General features: G+C 44.6%; 1 protein-coding gene across 2 annotated transcripts; it reads right to left on the bottom strand.

Annotated features, from left to right (window-relative positions):
* Positions 1–1,480: 1,480 nt before the first annotated feature.
* On the bottom strand, positions 1,481–12,620 carry bcl6b (BCL6B transcription repressor). 2 transcript variants are annotated; one of them, XM_088990898.1, is made up of 10 exons: positions 12,438–12,620; positions 10,945–11,163; positions 10,176–10,295; positions 9,946–10,111; positions 7,591–7,796; positions 7,399–7,487; positions 5,423–5,521; positions 4,983–5,113; positions 3,908–4,045; positions 1,481–3,824 (listed from the first exon to the last, which is right to left on the bottom strand). In XM_088990898.1, exons 1-10 carry the CDS (start codon positions 12,617–12,619, stop codon positions 3,684–3,686), a joined length of 1,491 nt encoding a protein of 496 aa, XP_088847024.1. In that variant the 5' UTR covers position 12,620; the 3' UTR covers positions 1,481–3,683. The 2 variants fall into 2 exon arrangements, with proteins under 2 accessions (XP_088847024.1, XP_088847025.1); XM_088990899.1 differs by lacking the exons at positions 10,945–11,163; positions 12,438–12,620 and adding an exon at positions 10,587–10,809.
* Between the last annotated feature and the right edge of the window lie 1,372 nt (positions 12,621–13,992).

Below are 13,992 nucleotides of genomic sequence, written 5' to 3'. Positions count from 1 at the left end.
AGCCAAAAGAACAGGCTCTCTGAAAACACTACCGCTAACGAGTCGCCGATTAGATCAATGGCGCGACGTGGGCAATTCCTTTCAAAATGGCAAGTTGCTCAAGAAAGAGGTACAAGAGGGGACAAAATGTGTCCTTGGAAAGTGACGACAACAGAACGTACTTGCCCACCCCAAAAAGTGGTAACTGGGAAACCCACACCCCAACCCTCTCTCGGGAAACCATGGCAGCAATGCGAGGGTCAAGGGGGAAACAGGTGCCAGACAGGTTGTCATTGGTGTAAAGGTTTCAAAAGATTATCATTTTCTGCTTTTTTAATTTTATTTTAAAACAGGTAACAGATGTCTCTTAAACAGTAGACACTTTCACATTAATTGGGCCTCTTATAGTACAAATTTGTTGACCCCCGCCCCTACTCATTAACTAACTAACTAACTAACTAACTAACTAACTAACTAACTAACTAAATAAAGTAATACTGAATTGTTAGCAAGAAAATGTTATGCATCATATAGTAGGTGTCAAGTCAAGGCTCTGGGGCCCAAACTTAGCCCGCCACATCATTTTATTCGCGCCACGAAAGCAAATCAAGCATGTCAAGCTCCTGCTGAAGTCCAAACCAAATGTCAATTTAATTGTGGACTTCAAATTTAAAAATTGTTATTCATTTATTTGTTGTATGTATGTATGTATGTAACATGTGGAGGGGATTAAACATTCTAATGGCTTCCACGAATTCATAACGGGCCCTGCGAGGAAAACGTAACTACAATGTGGCCCAGCAACAGATGCTGGCAGACACACTAGAAACTTCATTAATAGCTGGTTCCCTTGTTGTATGTTCTCTTCAAATTGTAGAGATGGCTTGTGCAGATTATTTGTGGGGCCTGATTGATAGGATATTTTAACCTTGCAGTCTCCACTCTGCCTTTGAACTATCAATAAAGTTGAAACTAGTCCAAATTTCGCTTTAACCGGCGACTTGGGGCGGGGAATAAAGAAAAAAAGCCGGCTGCCATTTCAGGAGCTCCAAGAACCGGCTCGTTCGCAAATGACACATGACTCATTGTTGCGCTCTGTGTGTTTCCCGAAAAATAGTTCATATGCCAAGATATATTCTCGCGTATTTAAGGTTCGTAAAGCGAAAAGTGCATTAGCTTAAGCGTTCCTAAAATGAGGTATCACTGTATTTGTTTCCCAAATAAATATTTCTATCTGAAAATATAATAACGCAATGCCATTTTCTTGTTGGAAAAAAAGATCCAAACCATATAATTTGAGAAAATAAATAATTAAATACATAAATAAAATCAGAGAAAATCCTGAAATGTTCTTGCTTCTTTTGTTGTTTTAAAAATCTGTCCTTTTTGAACAAAAAATGTCTTGTGTCCATTGCGAAGACGTTGTTGAATATGCTTTGTTGCATGTATGCATGTATCACTTCAACCCTCAACCAAGATATAAAAATAGCGACACATGAAATCAAGGCTTGGATTTAATTCAAATAACACAAAGCATCTTTGTCCAGCAAATGAAGCAGCACATTTGTGAGCGTTTCTCAACAATGTCACCATGCCAAAATTCTTTCACGTGCCGGGACTCTGGCGTGCAGTCCAACCAAAATGTAAAAAAAACTTTTCCCAGCACTTTTGAAGTGATCCGACATCAACACTTCTTCCTCCAAACGTCCTACAATCATTCAAATGACCTTCAAATCGCGTTGAATGAACCCTCGCCACTCGCAGACCTTTTTAGGTGAATGAGACCTGACGAGAACTGCTTCGGGGTTTCCATTTAGTCAATCTGGGGTTTTCAAATGTCTCTGTTCTCATCCAATTCAGTTTTCAACCCCCCCAAAAAATAGTTTTTATTATGCCTCGGTTTACAACCGAAAATTGGTTCTCTACCAAACTGAGCACACCTGAATGCACCACTCAACTCCCCTCCTATGTCATTATAGTACTTCACTTCATCATGTCACATCTCGTGTCTGACGCATTATCTTAGTGTAGCGTTCCATTGTGAGAAGGCGTGTTTGTATTGTTCAATCACAATTAAAAAAAAAATATTACATTGATACGTTGGCTTACGAACTTAATTGGTTCCCAGACAGAGTGTGTAAGGTGAAAAGTGTGTATCCCAAACATTAATTTCCCATAGGAAACCATTAAAATGCGAATAATCCATACTCAGGTCCCCATAAAACATAATTTTCTAAGCCTTAACACTACACAAAATATACCTTATTTTATTTATAATAAATGTGCTGTGGTATTGTAATTAAATAAATAAACTGTCCTGTATAATAAAGTCGTTTTATTTACTTTTGTGATGGTCGTTGATGGCTTGACGGAATGGAGTGGCCGGTTTCATCAGCATTAAACACTTGGCCTACTTCTTCCACCATCTTGATGAATGATTCCTTGTAAGTTTTGGCAGCTTTATCATTAGAACTAGCTGCCTCACCATGACGAATGACACTATGAATCCCTGTACGACGCTTAAAGTTGTCAAACCATCCGTGGCTAGCCTTGAAATCATCAATGGATGACAAACTTCCAGGTTGCCTCTAGACGATATCCGAGTGAAGTTGCCGTGCTTTCTCTGCGATAATGTTACCTAGTTCCTCATCAATTGTGTTCTGTTTAGCTGCGTGTGTCCCCTCCCTCCTCTAACACAGATCTTGACCAATCAGGTGCGGCTTTAACCAAAGACTGGGGGCGTGGAATAGACGAGGAAAAAAGTCAGCTGCCATTTACCTGTTAAGAGAACGGGCTAGTTCGCGAACGACACATCACTCATTGTGGCGCTCTGTTTGTATCCTGAAAAATAGTTCGTACGCCAAAATTAAATTCTCGTGAATTTAAAGTTCGTAAGCCGAAAAGTTCGTTAGCTAAGGCGTATCACTGTACATTGATTATAATGGGAAATGTTTTGGTTTTCAACCAAATCGCTTTTCAAACAGGTTTCTGGAACGGATTATGATCGAAAACTCAGCTTTGACTGTATCTTAATGCCTCGCTCTGTGTTGAAACGGGGGCCGAAAAGAAAGCTTGATTCAATCGCTTGCTGATTAACACATTCACTGCCATTCCCGCATTTATTTGGGAATTGAAAATACGACGTGGAGCGCCGTTCCTGAATTTGTTCGCGTTTTGGATTTTCTTGCGGTGGTCGATAAGGTGCTGGTCAGATCTCTGGCCATGTTTTTCCCCTTCCAGGAGGGGGCGGCATTTGCCTTTTATACAGCCACCCCCACTTGCAGCTCATATTACTCCAGACCCATGTAACAGAGGAATTAACTCTTTTTTTCTGATGAAAGAAGAGAATCTAAGGTTTCTTACGCTGCATTGAATGTTTATGCAGTCCTAAAACTCAATATTCTGTGAGTCCTGGAATTTGAGTGAAAATGACAAAAACCCTGGCAGAACACATGTGAACACATTTTTGCACGTGTCTGGCAGTGAATGAGTGAAGCAAAGCTTTGAGCCGACACAAACATTTCTCGAGGCTTCATTGGCGAATGGCGAAGGTTCACCCCAACGTGGCACTTTGCTCCTTTCCCTTTCCTCAGCGTTCACGCTCAAACTCATCGCAAACTGACAAAAACACTTCCTCTGACACTCTCATCCACTTTTTTCCAACCTAGTCTCCAATGCAAGCTCGGGTGATTATGATTTTCTTTTTAGCAGGCCTTCAGAAGCGGCGGGTACGGCTCGGTCAGGACCTTGTAGCGGACCTTGGTATTGGTCACGGCGCCGTGCTTCTGGCGCAGGTGAAGGCGCAGCTGGCTCTTGTGGCGGAAACGGAGATCACACTTTTCACACTGCCAAGCCCCACCCCCCAAAAAATTGAATGAAGATGATTTCACTCTTTTTCTCGCAATCGTTTTTTGCTTGGAGGACTCACCGAATACGGTTTTTCCCCGGTGTGGATGCGCAGGTGGCTTTTAAGGGTCTGCAGGTGGCGGAAGCGGGTGCCGCATATGTGACACGGGTACGGCTTTTCGCCCGTATGGATCAGGATGTGGGCTCGGAGGTGAGCGACCTAAACGAGGACATGGACAACTTATCAAAAACGCCCGCCTCGCTTCGGCCTTGACGTCTGCTCATGTTAAAGGACAACCGACACCCCCGGAAAAGTTGTGTCCATAACTTGTAAAATCACTTGAAATGACTTCTACTGAGCGCAATTTACAAAGATTCCACCGCATATACTACTAGCTATATTTTACCTTTTAAGACTCATGCAGAATATTCATGAAGTCTTGTTTTTAAGTTGATGACGATGCCCTAATGACGTCATGGAGGGAACGCCCCTGACCGAGAAAGCGACACACAATGCATTTTGGGTACTTTTTTTCATCTGAAAACACTGTGTTGATCGTGAAATTAGAAGGAAAACGACATAAATAACGCAATGGTGACTCGTTGTGTTGCAGCCAATTGCGGTAACAGAAGAAGGTGTAAAGGTGACACAAATTCCCAGCGGACAAATCAGCCCATTTCCAACAGAGCTTGTGTTCCATCTTGTGCATTTTCTGGTCGCTACATTGAAGTCCAGACGGCTGGAATTGATCCGGAAGGACTTCTTTAATCGATTCAAACATTTATGCTTTCCTCTTCAGAACTATTTGAATCATATTCATAACTGGATAAGTAACAAGAAAGCATATTCTCCGAATCTGAACTCTCTGAAGCCATTGTTTTGATTCTGGAGCAAGGCAGTTTGTGAAGGAGTATCCTGGCGTGACGTCAAGGGGGCAAGACTTTTTGAATCTGCCCAGTTTCGAGCTCATTTTGTGGCAGTTTTGGGACACTTTAAGTCATTTTTATTTTGTGTTTTGCATTTGACTAAAAATATCAGCCTGCGAGTTTTGGGTATTTTAGATGCCATAAAACGTTTTTCTCATGTCAGTTAGGAAACAAAAAAATGGTGTCTGTTGTCCTTTAAGTCGAGCCGATGTCCCACTCGTCGAACCCACCTGAACGAATCGGGCACTGCAGGTGTCACAGCGGTACGGCTTCTCGCCCGAGTGGATGCGGGCGTGCGTCTTGAGGTTGGCCGGACGGTTGAACTGGGCACCACACACGTTGCAGCGGTACGGTTTGCCGTCTAATGCACAGGTGTCAAAGTCAAGGCCCGGGAGCCATATCCGGCCCACCACGTCATTTCATTCGGCCCGTGGGAGCCAATCAACTTTCATAATCATTTCTGAAATCTGTACCGATATGTCAACCCGTTATGGTTAATTAATAGTGTTGACATTTTGACAGTGGTGGTGTTACGAGAAAGGCACTTTGAACTTGGCGACACGGCGAGCTAATGATTACAAATGGGCCTCGCACTTGGAATCCAATGCATGTCACATGGGAAGGAGGGGGGTGGACCATCCGTGTCAGTCGGGTGACGCCCGAACCTCACCTGAGAACCCCGTTTTGCTGACTGTGGTGTTGCCCAGGGAACCATGAGGTACATAACGCTCTCGCTTGATGGTCTGGTGGTGGTGGTGATGAGTGGGAGCTGCAGAAGTCGGAGAGAAAAACAGAAAAAATTGATTGAATGATCCTGACTTAGATGCTGTTGATGTTGAAACAGGTAAACGACACCTTTTAAATAAGCGGACGACTAAAAAAGTCTGGTTGAATGGACCAACGGATTCACCTTTGTAGAGAGAACAAGTTCCAATTGGATAGATTCTAATTTGCAATGAAACAATACCATCGATGAAACATTTGAATGTCAGTGACACTTTGACAAGCCCCATGCTAACGTTAGCATAAATGTACTTCTGTGAGAGGCAGCAGAAAGCAAGTGTGCAAGCTCATGAGCAGTGTGCAGGCTAGCAAGTTGACTTCTTTTCAGATAGTTTGGCTCGATTTTTACCAATCATGAGGAACAGAAAACCATTCATATTAATGGTGAGTATTATCACAAAGTTATTTTAAATAATACATTCTGACATTTTGTTGAAATCACATATTTGTATACATATATTTTTTTTCAGACTTTTTTTCTTATTTGTCATTCTCATCCCTGATTTGAGAATGAGCAAAAGAAGGTGGGAATGTAGAGAGAAAGGATGAAAAGAAGAACGAAAGCAGGGAAGGTCAGGCAGCAGGGTGACACGGAAGGAACCAAAGAAGAACCATAAGGATCCAAGGCTGAAAGGAAGCCAACTGAGATACAGTCCAACCTGGGTTTTCGAGCGTCTCGGTTCTCGACCAATTCGTTCTTTTGACCAAAAATGTTTTTTAATGCCTCGCTTTACAACGGAAAAGGGGTTCTCAATCAAACTGAGCGCACCTGATTGCACTACTCGACTCCCCTCCGCTTCCTTATAAGTGTCATTGTAACAGACGCATTCATATTGTTGATTTTTTTTTTTACTAAGAAGCAGACGTGCTAGGCTGAGATGGCTGCAAATCGGACATTATCCTTGTGTCGCGGTCCATTGTGATTCAACCTGTCTCGCGTTGAACAGTACATCGCGATTAAAAAAGCAGACATTGATTATAAGGGGAAATCGATGAAAAAGTTTTTTCAGCCGTCATCTGTACTTCTTTGAAGATGTCGGACGTTTCGCTTCTTATCCGAGAGGCTTCGTCAGCGAACTAAAATCTTTTACTGGTAGTTTCGGCCCTATATATATATCCCTACTGTCCGTGGTGGTGCCAGACTCTGCTATGATTGGTCCCTGCTCTCAGGTTGGGGGGAGCAGAGGACTACTCCCTGCGGCTACACTGATTACTTCTATTGTCGTGACTGATTACTTCTATTGTCCCGCCTGAGTATGGGGTCTACGACTGGCCTGATTGCCCGATTTGCTCTCGTATCACCTCATCAGCATAACTAAGCCTATGTTGCCGAAGAAATCGGTTGTAGGAACGATCCAAATTGAACCTCTGGTGATTTTAGTGAAGGTTTTTTTCTGTTTTATGCAAATAGCTTCTTTTACTCCCCTTTCAAACCATCTATTTTCTTTCGCTAAGATTTTAACTTATAATGGGAAATGTTTCACTTCGGTTTTTGAAAAGGTTTTGGGAACGGATTATGGTCGAAAATCCAGGTTTGACTGTACAGTCAAGTTTTCTTCTCGACCAATTTGGTTTTTAACCAAAAAAAATCTGTTTTTTTTATGCCTCGGTTTACAACTTAAAAATTGGTTCTCGACCAAACTGAGCGCACCTGAATTAGCCACTCGACTCCCTTCCGCTTCCTTACACGTCACTCCCTAATGTAGCGTTTCATTATTCAATAACGAAAAAAGCAGACATTGATTACATTGATTATAATTTTTTTTGACCAAATGGGTTTTTGACCAGGTATCTGCAACTTCGAAAACCCAGGTTTGACTGTAGAAGAAGGGAAAGGAAAGGTGGCGGCTCTTCAAAGCTTACCTCCTATTGCTGCTTCTTCCGGCGCGGAGGCGGGTGGCCCGAGGGGAGGGGCTCGGCCAGAACCCTCGTAGCAGGAGGCCTGCCCCTGTCTGGCGAGGAGAGACGGTGAGATGGCAAACCTGCACCCAAGGGTGTCCCCTTTACCCTTCTCTTCCCCTCCCCCCACCCCAACTCACTCGGCGGCCCTCCCACCTCTCAATCTGACCGGGCACTTCTCCGGGCCACGCCTTGGCCGCGCCCGCCATGCGCAGCCATGGCTCCTCCTTCACCGAGGTCCCAGCGCACAGGGGGTTGAGGACGATGTACTTGTACTTTTTCCAGTTGCACAATTTTGGGTCCGGTGCGACTTTGCCATCGCGCTCAACCGGCGACACATCCAGCCCGTCCCGCTTGTGACTCTGCATCATGCGACGTCGTGTTGGGGGAAAGACAAAAAATATCAAAGAAATGTAAACACGGTGCGCTTCAAATCAAGTCACCGCATGTCCCAGAAACCATCGCTAACCGCAATGAAACAATTCTCAGCATCTTCTTGGCAAGAAACACCGGAAATGATGTGTGTTTTGGTTTTATCGGCTTTGTCGGCAGCATTTGCGAACAGTTGGCCACGGTACGCGATTTGCTTATTTGCAGCACCCGCTGGACATTGGCGGTCCTGCCCTTGAGTGGTTTGGGTCCCATTTAGTTGATGGAATCTCGCCTTGAGTTAGGAACTCCCCCAATGTTGCACGGTGTTCGACAGGGGTCCATTCTGGGGCCTCCGCTCTTCTCACTGGATCTGCTCATTTTGGGTTCCGTCCAAAGGAAACGCTGTCTTTCCTTCTGGTTCCACACAGATGACTGTTAGATTGACGTCCCGCTGAGCAAAAATCCGCTTTTGTTCATGATTCAGTCTGGAGGAAATCAAGACCTGTATGGAATAGAATTTCTGGAATTTCCGTGAAAACCGAACAGAAGTGAGGGCGTTTTGATCCCGGTGGTCATCCTGCGGATTCCTTATCTTAAGTCAACACCCTCAAACTTGGATCTGAAAGTGCATAACGAAACTGGAGCAGGAATCCAGCTTCTTTGAGCTTGGGCAGCTGGATCAAGTCAAGCCTCTGGTTTTTTGGAGAGATGATCATTTGTGCCTTGATCACATCCTGGCTGGACCTTGGTTATGAAGGTTTTGTTTCCTTGTTTGGTATTGAATGACTTCTTTTGGCCTCTTTTGTATATGGTGGTGGTTGTTTTCAATGGCATGAGATGTTAGCATTCCATTCATCTAGCTGACTGTCATTGGACAAAATGCCCTTCTGTCCTTAGACGCTGCAGCGTTTCAATATACACTGATACCTTGGCTTACGAACTTAATTGGTTCCTAGACAGAGTGTGTAAGGCGAAAAGTGTGTATCCCAAAAATTAATTTCCCATAAGAAACCATTAAAATGAGTCTAATCCGTTCCCAGGTCCCCATAAAACATAATTTTCTACTTTCTAATTTTCTAAGCCTTAAAACTACACAATATATACTTTATTTTATGTACAATAAATGTGCTATGGTGTTGTAATTAAAGAAATGAACTGTACTGTATAATAAAGTCGTTTTATTTACCTTTGTGATGGTCGTTGATGGCTTGATGGAATGGAGTGGCCATCTTGAGGAATGATTCCTTGTAAGCAGCTTTATCGTCAGAACTGGCTGCCTCACCATGACGAATGACACTATGAATCCCTGTACGACGCTTAAAGTTCTCAAACCATTCATGGCTAGCCTTTAAATCATCAATGGATGACGAACTTCCAGGCTGCCTCTTGACGATATCCGAGTGAAGTTACAGTGGTTTCTCTGCGATAATTTTACCTTGTTCCTCATCAATTGTGTTCTGTTTAGCTGGGTTGATAGCTTTTTGCATCAACCGTAAAGATGGCTTGTGCGGGTTATTTGTGGAGCCTGATTGACGGGATATTTTAACCTTGCAGTCTACACTCTGCCTTTGAACTATCAAGGTTGAAACGAGTCCAAATTTCACAGTTTTCTATCAATTTTCTCACTCTCTCTGTCGTCTGCCTATCGATTTTAATTTGCACCTCTGTGTTTCGGTACCTCCTCCCCCTCACTGCTGCGTTCTTGACCAATCACGTGCGGCTTTAGTCTATTTTATTTGCAGCTCTGTGTTTCTGTAATCCTCCCTCACTGCTGCGTTCTTGACCAATCACGTGTGCCTTTATCGAAGACTGGGGAGCGGGGTGTAGAGGACAAAAAATAGTCGGCTCCCATTTCCTTGTTAGGACAACGGACTCGTTCGCGAACAACACATCACTCATTGTGCCACTCCGTGTGTATCCCGAAAAATAGTTTGTATGCCAAGGTTAAATTTTGATAAATTTAACATTCGTAAACCGAAAAGTTCGTAAACCAAGGGGTTCGTAAGGCGAGGTATCACTGTAGAAGACAAAGTTCTCTTTTGTTTTCAATGTCGGTTTTAGAGGGAACTTTAGAGTTTCCCATTTGACGCGGTGGCCATTGGAGAACGTTGACCGCATTTTAGCGCTCCTTCAACTCACCACAGGGTTGTTGTTACAGGTTTTGGACTCTGCGGGGGAGCTGGGCTGGCGGCCACAGCGCGCCGGGCTACCGGGAGACGGAGGCGGTGAGTAAGGCTCCTTCTTGAGTTCCTCCGAAACGGGCATCCGCGAAGGCGCCAGCAGGCCGACGGGCTCAGCCGGAACCCTGCGGAAGATAGCCGTTGAAGGAGAAGGAGAAAAAGGCTCCGGGGGATATAGTCCTTCCTTACCTGACTCGCCGCGCCGCTTGTGGGCTAGGATTTGCCAGGTCTCCACCTTTAGGGTCCACGGGAACTACAGACACCCCGGGGTCCAGCTCCAGTTGGGGGTGTCTGCCGATCGTCTTTTCCCTGTTCCCCAAATTGATCAATTTCAAGTTTAAAAGGGATCACACTAACAATTGTCAATGTACAAATATGCTTCTTTATTTCAAGGTTCGTTTTCCCAAAAATCTATTTCACATAGGAAACCATTAAAATGAGTATATGTTCCCAGGTCCCCATAAGAGATAATTTTCTACTTTCTAATTTTCTAAGCCTTAAAACTACACAAAATATACTTTATTTTATGTATCATAAATGTGCTATGGTATTATAATTAAAGAAATAAACTGTACTGTATAATAAAGTCGTTTTATTTACATTTGTGATGGTCGTTGATGGCTTGATGGAATGGAGTGGCCGGTTTCATCAGCATTAAACACTTGATGAGGAACGTAGCCTTCTTCATTTGCGAATGACGCATCACTCTTGGTGGCAGCTCCATGTGTACCCCAAAAATAGTTCGTATGCCAAGATAAAATGTTCATAAATGTAACATTCGTAAACCGAAAAGTTCGTAAGCCAAGGGGTTCATAAACCGAGGTATCACTGTATTTTGACAATAAAATTTGGAATTGTATTTCCAAAAGAAAAAAAATGTTCACGGTACAAGTGAAGTCGCGAATTGAATTGCACTGCAGTGATGATTATTTCGATTATTTTTTTTTCAGCATCTGACCAGTGCAGCCGCATGAAGTCCCGGCAAGTGTCGGCCACGTGGTCCATCTGCAGGTAGGCGGCCACGGCAAGCACGCCGGGGGCGGTGGCGGGTGTCAGGGGGAGGCGGGACGTGTACATGAAGTCCAGCAGGAGGGAAACACTGCCGGGCTCCAGGTGGCCCGGAAGGAACACGCTCATGTGCTGCTCCGCCCGCGCGGAAAGCGAATAGAAGAAGCCGCTGAAGAAAAAGACAACACACGAAAATACAAACTCTCAATGTGTTGCTTTGGATGCCATCTTGTGGCCTGCCTTGACTCTCACACCACTGTCACTTGAACTTTTCTGTCACACGAAGTGTAAAGTGTAGCATATGTCACACTGCTACAGAATGTTGCGACAGGTAGTAAAGCAGCGGTGACGTCACGACCACAGGTCGACGAACGCGGAGGTACAATAAAGACATTGACAAAGCAAGTCTTCTTTTCTCATTCCTCCGGACATAACATAAAGCAAATCTCGCGGGTGCTAACGAATTGCTGAACACAGCATTCTCACGTTCGCATTTACCATTGTCAGTTACAGATTTGAGAACATTTGAAGCCAGGAATATTTTAATTATGTACATCAAATGTGTCAAAATCATTTTTTTTGCCACCGGCCACATTGTTAAGTACCGGTTTCCTCTCGGGGGTCATTATGAACCGGGGGAAGCCATTAGAATGTTTCATCCCCTACACATATTACACACAGAATGCACAATAAATTAATGGATAACTAGTTTTCAATTTTAAAGTCCAAAACACCTCTGACACCTCTGATGTAAGACATGAACCAGCTATCTGAATAGAAAGAGAGCTAGCTTGCGAGCGAGTTATCTTAATAGATGAGAATGGAATTTTGCAAGTTTGATTTGCTTTTGGGGGCCGATATAAAATGATATGGTTGGCCATATTTTGCCCCCGGGTCTCGACTTTTACACCTGTGATTTCTATGGATCGACACACCTTTATGACTATGCGCATTTGTAAAACTCCCATTATTTTGACCTTTTTTCAGTTGTATCAGCCTGACTATAAATGTGACACGCGACTTCCACAAGGAATGCCATATTGTGGCCGATTACAAGGGCGCGGAAAATCCTACTGGACCCTCCACACCCTGCCCACCACCTTTTCCAGCTACTCCCCTCAGGCAAGCGCTACCGATCCATGCGCACCAAATCCAGCAGACATTTAAACAGCTTCTTCCCCCAACTCTTTGAACAGTAACCCAAATAGAACTGGATAGTGCCTCTTTGCAATTTTTTAACGCCGATACTAGTGCAGCGTGTTCTACCGGAAACAAATTACTTGTGTGTTCTACATACTTGGCAATAAAGATGATTCTGATTCTGATTCTCAATTGGAAACGGGAGTCGATTTCCATCCACCGACAAAAGTATTGGCAGAGAAGCCGCCCGCCCGGTCCAATAATAATGGCGGCCATTTCGAAAATAGAGCCTCCACCGCATACCTGCAGGCCACCAGCACGGCCGAGTGAGCCCGCAGACGCGCGTCGCCCACCGCCAGGGTGGCGTCCGTCAAGATGCCGCGGTGCCGGAGTTCGTTGAGGTTGAGCAGCACGTCGCCGCAGTGGCGCGTGAACTCCTTCACGTAGCCGCCGGACACACTGGGGCCTTCTGCGCCGGATGCCATTGCCTTCCTCGGAGGGGGGGGGGGGGGGCACATGACGTGAAAACAGCCACTGAATGACATGTGCAGGACATCCATCCATCCATTTTCCATACCGCTTTTTCCTCATTAGGGTCACGGGGGGGGGGGGTGCTGGAGCCTATCTCAGCCAATCTGATCAACTCATCAAACTCCTGTGACTTTTCAATTGTCTTTCATATGAAACTGGACTCAATTAGTATCATGTCGTCTTTTTTTCCTTTGAAAAATAATCCAATCTTATGAAGGTGACGTTTTTCATCTATTTTGACAGTAAATGGAGGCCAAAATTTTAAAAAAGGGTAACCCATTTTTGCCTCCACCGAATTTTTGGCATTTTTAGTTTTTCTGGCTAATTTACAGCACCGGTTTCGCAATAGTACTCAACAAGAAACAAATGAATGCATCCATCAAAAAAAATGTCGTACTTACTGACTTTGGCAAGCGAATAAAGACACAAAAGTGTGCCAGTCACATGTGTTAGGCGAGACCAGCTCCCTACTCGTACCTGGGAAGAAAAATTCAAAGCTGACTTTGTGTTTTTTGTTTTTGTCTTTGATTTGTCGGCGCTGACTCACCCCGACCAGCGGGGACGAGAACCCACGGTGATCCCACACGGACCTCAAGCCCCTCGGCTTCAGTTACTCCGGTCCAACGAGAAAGTGGGGCTGCGCTGACACCAACTGCGTATGGGCAGGCGAGGGGGAGCGGCGGAATCTTTATAAGGGCGTCCACCCGCCTCCTTCCGCTTCCTTTTTCCTCAATGGCCCACGCGCAGGAAAAGGCCCGGCGCAGTGCTCGGCGTTATGAATATTTTTAGAGGACTCTTAGTTTGTCCAAACTCACGCCGCACCGCCCGGAAAAGGGGTGCGCGGTCTTGCTGGATAAACAATTCAAATACAAAGTAGGAGGACTCTTGTGAAGAATAAGCATTGTGGCTAGCTAGTTGGGAAGCCGCATGGGCTTCCGAAAACCCGTGTCGGTTCACAAACTGTGCCGCAAACACCAGTTCAAACTTGAGCCCCAGAAATGCCGCCGGTTCCCATGACCCGAATTTTTGACTACAGACCGAAGGCTGCAGTCTGACCAGTCCCCCTTTTCAACTTGTTCTTGTTGTTGTGGGAAACGCTGGACATGGTCTTCGTCAATAACAGTGTCCGAAACTCATGACAAAATGTTACCGGACACCAGGGCAGACAACTCTGAAAAGTTGCCTGCCCAGCCATAAAGTTGCCTGGTCCATTTTTGACAACTTCACACACAAAAATACGACTAATTGAAAAAAAAAACATTGTTGCAAAGAATTAAGGATTTTTTTATTAAGGATGAACCTACCACAAATGCTCCCTTGCTTAATT

This window comes from Hippocampus bargibanti, linkage group LG02, assembly GCF_051943395.1.
Source record: "Hippocampus bargibanti isolate YZ-2025 linkage group LG02, ASM5194339v1, whole genome shotgun sequence".
Lineage (NCBI taxonomy): Eukaryota > Metazoa > Chordata > Actinopteri > Syngnathiformes > Syngnathidae > Hippocampus > Hippocampus bargibanti.
This window is presented reverse-complemented; position numbering and strand designations above follow the sequence as displayed.